Genomic DNA, 11,477 nt, shown 5'->3' on the forward strand with positions numbered 1-11,477 from the left:
CTCCACCTCAACCAACAAAAATAATGCTTACATGGTAATGCAAAAATAATCCAAAAATATATTAATACTACTTATACATTAATAAAATTGTATTTCAAATACTTCTGTTCTTTTACTTTAGGAACATGTTGAGTGCAGAACTTGTACTGCATAGTAATTGAGTATTTATTTATAGTGTGGTGTTTGATTAAATGATGTGAATACTTCAGATCTGAAAACTGGACCACTGTTGAGTTTTTCCAGGAGTGTGCTTAAAAGCAATTGAAACTGCATCTGAAACAAGTCAAGCGATCTCTCCTCACTGCAAATTGTTTATGGTGGCTTCAAGAAAAATAGCACGTGATACTATTAGTTCAAATGATTTGTTAAACTGGACTTTTTCTGCCATGTAGCCTTTAATATATTCAGGCCAGCTGCGTGGCTGTCTAGGCTTCCTCGCGGTGGTGGAAAACCAGCGGGACTTTAGGAAAGCTCCATATCCAACAGTGCTGGCTCAGGGGACATCTTAAGCCCAAATGACTCAGTGACTGAGGAAAAAGCCAGTTGTGGAACAGATGAGCATTCAGCTTGGAGCACATGATACAGTTTGAGGCGAGGTAACAAGGATGTAGCAGTTGATAGCAGGTTAGGGCTGTCAGCTTAAACTTTTAAAATGCCTAATTGGCATGGGATTACATTCACTTGTGAGTTATTCCACATTGTTGTTCACTTGGTATTATGTGCAATCATATAAATGGAGCTTTCAAAAGCATTCCACTTTCATTGGTCTGTGGTAATGCAGCAGAGTGTGCAAACTGATTTAGACTGTCCTAACAACATTGCAACAAAAAAAAAGAAAAAATGACAACAAAAGCAAATATGATGTGGTGTATTACGTATTACATAACTTGGGGAACTGAAGCAATCCTTTTGAGTCTTTTAAATCTTGTAAGTATTTAGCAGTAACAAAAAGTACAGATTATTTTAAATGCTAAAACGTGGGAAATTCTCATTGCTTTTATGGTAGCGGTGCTTAAGATGTACAGTATTCATTTTCAGCAAATAACTCAGATACCATTTAAACCTTCATTTTTCAATTCAAGTTTGGATCAAACAAATATTAAGCAAAGACTTGAGGAAATAAGTTGCGTGCGTTAAATGGGAAGAAGAAGAGTAGGAGGGCATGGCACTGATGGTTGTTCAGCAGAAGGACTGGTGGCTTCCTGTGATGAGCAGGTTAAGTGGGGTGAAAATAATACTTTGGTAATCAAAGACAATTTACCACACTATAATTTCAGTGAGGGACAAAAGTTCAACAATTTATATGTAAAGCAAATGAAAAAGCAAACCCTGCAAACTCGTTCAAAGAGAAAGCAGGAAATGTGAAATGTGTCTTTGTGTTCGCAAGACACATTCCGAGTAATTACCTAAAGAACCCCCCCCCCCTTTTATGCTTTTTCTAAACAGTTTGTTTTAAAATGGAAATTAGTGTGTGCTCACAATTGCATGCATCCAGGCATTAAGAGTAAATTGTGCTTTTTTAAGGCATCAGGAACCTGTAATTGAAATAACTCCAGAACAAATTTGTATAAAATTTCAATTCATTAGCAGTGGTTTCATGAATCATGAGCAATTTGCTCTCTTACAATCTCCTCACACGTTTGATCCAAGAATGTTCATTAAAGTGGGGACAAAGAATCCAAATTAATTTCCCAAAAAATGTTGTAAAACAACTGGATGCTGCTGAATGTGACCCTCTCATGGGTACTGAGACAAACACGATGTGGGGATTCATCAACAGTGTTGGGAGTAACGCGTTACAAAAGTAACGCAATTACAGTAATGTATTCCTTTTTGCTGTAACGTAGTAATATAACGCATTACTAATTAAAGTTCGGTAATATTATACTCGTTACAATCTCAGTAACGCGAGTTACAACGCATTTTAACGCAACATTTAGTGGTGCATTGGTTTTTTTAAGAATTCACCAACACCGCGACACATTTCTTCACAGGAAAAAAAAAAAGCCGTATTATTTTCCTGTCGCTGTATTCGATGGTTGAGATGACTGCTGTAGTATATGACCATTCTATAACTTTCTATAAACTTTGCTTAAAGGTTTGTTATAAGGGAGTCCTATGAACTTTACTCTACATTCACTGAGAACATCTGGAAATTGTTAACATGAGTAGGGGTCCCCCAAGACAGAAGATACCTTTTTTGGAGTTGTGCCAGATAACAGGCATCGATTGGTCAGTTACCCATCCAATGGTATACTTACAAAATTATGTCCTATGATGATACAATGCATAGGATATATATGTTGCTAACACAAAGAAAAGTCGGAACGACTTTTTGGAAGAATTTGGGTTGGTCGTTCTCCAAGCTCTCAGGAGTTTGTAAAATTGATGCTGAATCTTTGCTTGTAATAAACCTTTTTATAATCAAGAACAGTGTCGGCGGATTCCTCTTCATACAGCATCACAGCATTACTATTTAAGACACCACAATTTTGGCGACGAGGATGGGATCGGTTGCATCTCCCAGGTCATCGTTTCATCATGGGCACTCAGGGACTGACTCCCATTTTTATCAGCCGTGGAGAGTAACTCTGCCTGTAGTGGAATGGCTTCTAATGACGACCAAAAACACTTGTCTTTTACTGTGACCATTTACTGTTCAATATGTTGCAGTTTTACAAACAAGAAAGTGAACAACTTGAGCCTGACGGACATGTTGCATCTCAGTAAGCTAGCAAGAGTAGGCTACACAACAGACAACTTCCGTGTAGCCTACTTCAAAATAAAAGCACTTCCTGTGACGGTTCGCAGTAAAACTAAATTACTGTTAAATAAGGTTGTGTAGGCTACCTTTTCACAAATCAGCTGTAAATCCAGTACTGTAAATAATGTTAATAGTGAGTTTTAATCACACTATAATTGAACATTTCCTTTAGAGTGTTTTAACCTAAACAACATGAATTTCTTATTGAAGTGCTATAAACAAACATTTTACAACAATGCCGTACTTTTAATTGAGTATTTTCATTTTCTCCTACTTGCCTATTATACGTTTTACTTATCTATTTTGTATAGCTTTAGTTACTTTGCATATTTATATTGATTATACAAAATATGAATAATCTATGATGTATTAAAGTGGATAAAGAGGAGACTTTATTGATCCGGTGGTGAAATTCACAAGCTAGCTGCAAAATCAAATTTCCCCTGTTATTTTGGTGAAAGTAACTCAAAAGTAATGCAAAAGTAGTGTAACGCATTACAATTCAGAGACAGTAATATTGTAATATAACTAATTACTCTCAAATGACAGTAACTAGTAATCTATAATGTATTACATTTTGGAAGTAACTTGCCCAACACTGTTCATCAACCGCTTAATGTTTCTGTGGTAACCACACTATTACCAGCCAAGCATTTTATCATCTTTCAGTCCATCTACATTCAAAGTGGGCTGTAAGCTTAGTGGTTCACACACAGCCCCCTTTTTAATGATCAAAGAGGTCATCTGTAGACTTTAGCTACACCTGTCACTCAATTTAAGCAAACTGTCAATCACTGTCGAACACTTTCTTTATGCTTAACGCTCATACTGTAGATAAAACCCAATACAAGCATGGATTATCATAGCCTTGTTCAGACTGTCAGCCCAAATCTGTCGGCCTATCCAGATTGTATCGATTGATTTAAGAAATTTTGGACAGAAAAAAAACACATACTGTAACTGTATGTGATTTTTTGCGAATTGCATCCAAACCACATTTGATTCGATTCTGATCGGATTTCTTCAGATGCGTCTCAGTCCCGACGCTCTGGCCGCTCAAATCAGATGTTGTGTCTGTTTGCGTCTACACTTATGCAGATAATAAAATAAATAAACAGAGGCTCTGTAGTCTGAACCAGCGTGAACCAAGATGTCTTTATTTACTTCCACATTGTCATCGGCTCACTCAGATCACTCTTTCTGGTTTTACCTTTCACAATAAAAGCCCAATTTAAATTCACAGCAAGCATTTTCGATAAACAGGCAACTGTACAAAATGGCTTACCTGCACCGCAACACACAACAACGATTTCCCTTTGAAATCCAAAGGATCGGAGGTGCTGGCCGAAATGATGGGTTTCCATTTCTCGTGCTTCCGCGTTGGAAAGTCGTGTCTGCAGCTTAGCTACACAGACACATACGTCGTTACCACAACAAACCATGCAGATAGGTCAGTGATGTCTGCACACACACATATCCGATTTGTTCACATGCAAATAACAGTGTGGATAGTCTGTCTTAACACTAGAAGTGCCGGAATTCCATAACTGCCGTGAGCGGTCATTTTGACCCCAGATTCCAAACTTTATAATCTCTCATGATAAATACCTAATTGCGATATTGTATTATATATTGTGTTAGGATATCTTTAGAAAAACGTAATAACACTGACATTTTATGAGTTTAATTATACATTTGTAGTAATACGTGTTTCAATTATTCATATCATGGCATAGTAAACCGTAATTATTTCATACATTCATATCCTGAAAAATATTGTGTGGAAATTCATTCAACTTAACTCATAACAGCCAAATAACAATTATAAGTATCTTATTTGAACATTTAGCTATAACCTAACCTGGCACTGCCTCCGTTTTGGCCTCTGCTGCGGTACGCAGCGCTGCTCGGACCGTGCGCCGCTGCGCTTTTTTCCTCCATAAACTCTGCTCTCAGCTCCTCTGCCAGTTGCTGCATGAACTTCCTCCGGACAATTTTACTGTTGGTGCACTCCTTGGAGAGGATGTGTGCAATGATTCCAGCCAGTTCGAGGTTGTATAAAGTTATATGAACACGTAAACAGCCACCGGCCATCTACGTGTACCGCGCCTTTCACAGAGCGAGCGCCCGGTGTTTGCCTTCTGATTCAGAACAGAGTCCATCCACGCTGTAGTAGCCTACGTTACCGACTCTGGCTTTGCCTTCGGCCCATCGGTGATGCCCACACTTGTTACTTGAGACCGCTAGTTACGTTTCTCTGACAGAGACTATGGTAGTTACTAAGCAACCAAGATGCATCTTCAACCAAAAAATGAATAAAAAACAATACCGTGAAAATCCGAGCGGTCAATATGACCGTGTATGGCCGAAATAGGTAAAAGTGACTGTATTTTCTTTGCCTTTTGTGTAATGTATATAAAAAACATTTTAAATTAAAATACAGACTCTTTTAGGAAAAGTCAGGCAGCAGCAGGATTGTATTTTTTTTTTCAGCAAAGTTATTACACATATACATTTCAAAACGGTCAAAATGACCGTCATGGCCGTTCTAGTGTTAAAGATCTGGTTTGAGAAACAAATTTAGATTTGCCTGCAGTCTGAACATATAGCCTAAAAGTCTCAAAACTATTTTTAAGCAACAATAAACTACAAAACTGTCTAAGAATTGAAAAGACACTTTCAAAGATTTGTTGTTACATTCTATGACTCATTTGCAATTAGATATTATTGCTCTACTGTGGTTTAGTTTTGACATTTCACTGCCTATGAGGTTTTTTATGTCAATTTGGCAGGCTATTTATAACCAATTACACTGCATGGACCGACCGAGGACAGGAGAATGGATGAGGATATTTAACTACTCTTTGTATCTTTTCCTCCTGGCTGTGTGGTGTAGCTCAGAGTCCCTCCTCTCAGCATCAGAGACGGATTGATAGATAACACTACTCAAGCAAAAGATTTGCCCCCCACTAACATTCAGCATGTCTGAACAATGCATGCGTTCTGGCACTGACACTAAGTATTATGATAATGTAGTGCTCAGCGAAATGATGGATGTTAAACAGCACGACCTGGCCGCGCCACACACTGACGACCTCCGTGCCCGCCAATGGTGTTGAGTCATCCCATGCGCTGCATAACGACAGCGACAACGACACGCAAACTCTCAAATTGGCATTAAAGGAAACAATGTCGAACAACTACGAGGCAGGATATAATCATCTGTTAAAAGAAACAGATGGAAAAAAAAGCCTTCTGACTAGACATCAGCATACAGCTACACCAATCCACTGAAGTGTACAGGAAAATATGAAATGCAAAATTCCCCAGATATTCAGATGATTCCCTGGAGATACCGAAAATGCCCAAAGTAAGAATTCACAAAGCATAAAACATCTGTTCAAACTGATGCAGAACAGTCCACATGAATTAGTCATGAAAAAACATTACATATTTTGATCTGCCCTTAAATCCATAATTATGGTGCAATTCTGTGTCACAGGACTCTGAGGGCTGTGAAAAAAGGTAGTGCTGCAAATCATCCATTAGGTACGGTTTACTAACTGATGCCGACAGCCATATACATCATCCATCTGAAACAAATCAAATCTCTGTCAACCACAAACTTAGCTCAAAGAGGGATTTCAAAGTAGCAGTCAAACTAATTTATGGCACTGCAGTAAATCTTTATGAACTTTATGTTTTTAGGGATCGTGGAGCCAAGCTGATTATATCCTCCCCCAGTCTTCTGTTGCTCTGCTGAATGAAAAATGTTGTAACTGTTTATGATAAAAATGTGGATTGAATTTGTCACTGTGTTAAAACATTGGGAGCCTCCATGGGCCTTTGGCATGTTAGCTAGCCAATATCCATTGGCATATTATGCATTTTTGTGAACCAAACAGAACACAAACTACCATTCAAACTCCTGTGCAATACATATACTTTTTGGGCAAAAGATCATTGCAAAACCTTATATTGTATAGAGGCAGAGGATATGACTCAAACTCTGTACTCTAATATTGATGATAGTTGCACAGCTGCAACACGTGTCTGTGAAGATTAATCCCATTTGTCCAGGCAGTACATGAGGTTGAAATGAAACTATCCATTGTAATGTTAGTTGTAGCACGTGTGAAGTTGTGAATATGTTTCAACACTCATCCGAAAGATTACCCTCATATGACATCATGATGTGAACAACCCAGAGAGGTTCAAATGTCCAGTCCTCAGTAGGGTTGGGTATCGTTTGGATTTTTACGATTCCGATGCCGAACCACTACTTTTAAAACAATTCCGATTCCTAAACTGATTCTTGAAAAACTGAAAAGATGACATCAAAGATGTAATATGTTTACTAGTGATCACGTGCAGTGAATGGTCAATATGCTTTTACGTCCGTTTTGGTGAGCCCAAAAGGAAAATAAGTAGCCTACATTTACGGTAGCTAGCTAACGGTAGACTACAGAGAAAGTTAGATATTTTTGCGTCCGTTTCGGAGCGACAGAAGGAAAAAATTTCAGTCGACACATTAAGTGGAACCGAAATGAGCAACCGAAATTTGCGTTCTAATCCGGTCCGATTCCTACCGGTTGCGCAGGAACCGGTTCCATAGTGGAACCGGGTTTCGGTACCCAACCCTAGTCCTCAGCACAGTCCAGGAGAAATAATATAACCCCTTGATGAGTAGCATAACGTCCTATGGATAATTTAATTTCAGCCTAATGCTAACACTTAATACAGAAAATCGAAAGAAGCTGGAAGATGCTGGATGCTTAAAAGCTCCGTAGAGCTGAGGTGGACTGCACAGCCAGGTAATAGTTATCTGTGGGTTCATCACCAAGCATGACCCCTTTAACAAAGAAGTAGCCATGCAATTTATCGTTAATATCAAAAATATATTAGCCACTTCAAACATATTTAACTGTCATTCCAGAATGCTTAAGCAGTTTAGTGCCTGCTCTATCATTCTCTATCTATACTTACATGCTGAAGAATATTTAACCCAGTGGACCTGATGTTGTTGAGTGTTAAGCCTTGATCCAACTGGAATCTAACATTGTCTTCACTGTTTTTTATAAAGAGGTCTTATGTACGACTTGGTACTTTAATATACATTATTTCTAAAACAATTAAATGTCACACTGATGAATTCTGTGTGATATGGTTAAAGCTGCAGACAATAGAAATTGGGCTTTGAGATGGGATTGTTTGTCAAATTAAATCACAATTCATTTAAAAGTTAGAAGTCTACTGATAGAGAAGACTGCTGTGCTGACCTTGGTGTGTTGTTTATAACAGAATCCAGTTTGTTTGAAGAAAGCAAAGAACTTTCACAGTTAAATAAGTAATTCATTTTACCTTTCAATTCCCCTACAAAAGATTTTCTCGGTTTCAGAATGGCCGTTCATTCAGTGTTTTAAACGGCTCTCCTTGAGTGACACAGCACATTATACACTATACCTACTCCTGTTTTGTTAACGACACTAATCCCATTTTCTTACTCTTGTACTTTCTTGTTTCGGTCTACAGGTATCACACATTGGCGCAGCAGGAGGCATGAACATGGTTTAGTTGAGTGGCCAATAAGAAAAACTCATCCATATAATGCATTGGTGAAATCTTATTAAAAGTGCACGCTTGTGCTCCCAATGTGACTTTGAATGTCATGCCATCAGAGTGGCCTTGGTAGAGGATGATTTGAACCGGCATACAGTCTGGCATTGGAACAGGATTATCCGTCCCGAGGCAACCATGCTCCAGAGTGTTGACATTCAGGGATGGTCGAGGACAGGCGTAAACAACACGAACATCAGAAATATTGTTTTAATCGATCATTGAGGAACACCGGAAAGAGGAGGAGCAGGCTGAGCACCCGCGACTCATGGCTGGAGGAACAGGTGGTGCATGGAGACCTTCAGGGCTGCACACACAAGGAAGCAATGCTGAGCCTACACTCATTTCTCCCACAAGAGCGCTTGACTTTCGCTGATCAATAAGATCATGAACTGTAGGCACTGACTAACATTTCATACATAATTTGCCTGGTTTGTGAATAGATTATTTTTTACTGAGTGAACTGATTGTGAATTCAATGTGTGCATATGTGTGTGATTTAAAACCATATCTAAAATTTTAAAATAATTAACACCTATCTACAAAATACTATCAATCACAAACAGCAGCAGCAGTGCCATAATAATGCTGTGCTTTAGCTGATAATAAACTGTAGGATACCCTGCTTATGATGACACGGAAGGGTGACCTTATTTTGGCTTTCCATTCCAAGAAAATTAATGTTTAAACTAGTACCAAATAAAGACTTAAAAAGGCAGAAATTATAATATAATTAAAATATTTAATACTAACTATTATTACATTTGAATGATTATAAGATTTCCCTCAGCCACAATAGAACAAGATTAAACATTACTGAATACAACGGTGCAATTAGAGGCATGTTGTAAAACATACATAAACATCTAAATGCAAAAGGGAATAAATTTAAATCAAAATGTGGTTATTATAATTACATTGAAATGCTTATTGTAGTCCAATTGTTTCTACATTACATGTACAAATGTGCATTTAGCACATATTTAAGTTGTGTTTAAACCACACTTGGACTTTTGAATTTTAGACTTTTATTTGGAACAAAAAGACCCTCCAACCCAAACCGCACTCATGGCATTCACCATTATAACTATCATTAGAATTGATCGATCCCTGACTAATTACTAAGTGAATACTGATCCCGCTCGGTTTGGACGATGAGGGGGACAGCGGGGTGAGGACAGAACAAGCGAGAAAACGATGCATGCTGGATCTCAGCCTCTACTATTATCCTGCCTTGTACTTCCTGACTGCAACCCGCCCACGGAGCAGAATATTACAATACAGCCGCCTTGTAAATAGTATTTTCCACAGCTAATGACGTCCAAAAAAGTAGGCTATGTATTACCCGACTCAAAGGTCAAAGCAGCATGCCAGCACCACCTTAATTCACGGATGCTGATTGCCTGATAATGGTTTGCACTTCCGCTCCCCTGAAAGCATTTATATATCTCTGACAATATGCTGCAAATGGACTGTGTGATGCAGAACAGAAGGATTTTTCCACTCTTTTTGAGTTATTTAGATATTTTGTGCAGCTGCAGAAATAACACAACATCTAGCGCTTGCACTGTCCCGCCCCCTTAAACTGGGATGCTCAGCACATGAGAGTCAATGTAAACACACAAAGGCGTTTTCAGCTGTAGTATTCACGTGGATTGGCTGGACGCGGTAACAATTAACCCTGCACTCGCAAGCCATTCACTTCCACGTGTTCTCCCTCTCACGCCTTATATATTTGTGTGTGTGTGTGTGTGTGTGTGTGTGTGTGTGTGTGTGTGTGTGTGTGCGTGCGTGCGCCTGCGCGTGCGCGTGCGCGTGTGCGTGTGCGTGTGTGTGTGTGTGTGTGTGTGTGTGTGAGCTCTACGGGGCTCCTACTCTGTCCCAAAACATCTGCAAATTAACACACTTTTCATGCTCTCTGCCCCAAAACTGAATTGGGACGCTCTTTGATCTCTCTCGCTCTCCTCTCTCTCTTGTGTAAAGGAACACAAAAGTAAAGATACCAAAATAACCAACCTTTATGCATTCCCGTAAACCTGTCTTTCAGTACAGTGAGTTCGTATATCTTTCCGAATTCCTCAAACAGGGGTTTCAGGTCTTTTTCCTCCAGGTTTCTGGGAATCTGCCCGATGAAAAGCTTGATGGCGTCGTGGTCCTTCATTGGAATGGTGTTCTGGCCGATGGTAAGCCCGTTCATCCTGCCGGCGCTGTTCGTGGTGCTGAATCCATTCTCTTGCTGCACTCCGTTTGCAGTGACTGTAGCCATCTTTCCTCAATGGGCCGGCGAGCTGCTCTCTCTCCCACTCTCTCTCTCTCTCTCTCTCTCTCTCTCTCTCTCTCTCTCTCTCTCTCTCTCTCTCTCTCTCTCTCTCTCTCTCTCTCTCTCTCTCTCTCTCTCTGTCTCTTGCTCTCCTCTCTCTCTGTAGTCAACTGCACAGTGCACACTCCCCCGTTATATCTTCCTCTCCACTCCTCCAGTTTTCCCTCCCTATATCTCTCCTCTGCCTTTACAGCCCCCTTGTTTGGAATCAGCCTTATTTATTTTTTCTCATGCTTTATGTGTTTTCATGTGTGTGTGTGTGTGTGTGTGTGTGTGTGTGTGTGTGTGTGTGTGTGTGTGTGTGTGGTGGTCATGAAACACACACACACACACACACACACACACACACACACTACCCGTGACGTCATATCCTACACTCATGAACAGACGCCCATCGCCTAATTTGGGTAACGTGAGTGGCCAATGGGAGGGCAGGATGACTGAGTGTCCCACAGGGCAGAGTAAGAATGCAAACATTTGTGTAGAGTGGGACATTTAAACAGTGCAAAGGCAGCATTTGTGCTACTTCTCCTGCTTATGTCAGGTCATTTAGTTTTGTTTTAGCAACGAGGCAAAATGTGGTCTGTTTGGGTGGAATCATAGCTTTGTAATGGCAGCCCATGTAATTGTACCTTACTAAAACACATTGTGATGCAGTACATTAGTAGTTTTAAATATTTAAATAAACTGGTGAATGAGAATTTACAACTGTGGTTCTCATGTTTTATATAATGTATCTCTGGTGATTTTATAATTTTAATACATTTTCATAAATGG

At 39.4% G+C, this 11,477-nt stretch overlaps 1 protein-coding gene across 11 annotated transcripts in view; it reads right to left on the reverse strand.

Annotated features, from left to right (window-relative positions):
- The window catches only part of si:dkey-205h23.2 (CUGBP Elav-like family member 4), a 148,480-nt gene extending 137,615 nt beyond the window's left edge, over positions 1-10,865 (reverse strand). For 4 of the 11 annotated variants that reach the window (XR_004101885.2, XM_031281434.2, XM_031281439.2 and 1 more), the window contains exon 1: positions 10,397-10,864. Coding sequence is in view for 10 of the 11 variants with exons in the window: in XM_031281434.2 (XP_031137294.1) it covers positions 10,397-10,646 (250 nt within the window). In the remaining variant the exon portion in view is untranslated. Of the gene's footprint in view, positions 1-10,396 lie in introns of all 11 variants that reach the window. The other 7 variants (XM_031281441.2, XM_031281440.2, XM_031281438.2 and 4 more) reach the window with 3 other exon arrangements.
- Positions 10,866-11,477: the final 612 nt, after the last annotated feature.

The sequence above is a fragment of the Sander lucioperca genome, chromosome 3 (genome assembly GCF_008315115.2).
Source record: "Sander lucioperca isolate FBNREF2018 chromosome 3, SLUC_FBN_1.2, whole genome shotgun sequence".
Lineage (NCBI taxonomy): Eukaryota > Metazoa > Chordata > Actinopteri > Perciformes > Percidae > Sander > Sander lucioperca.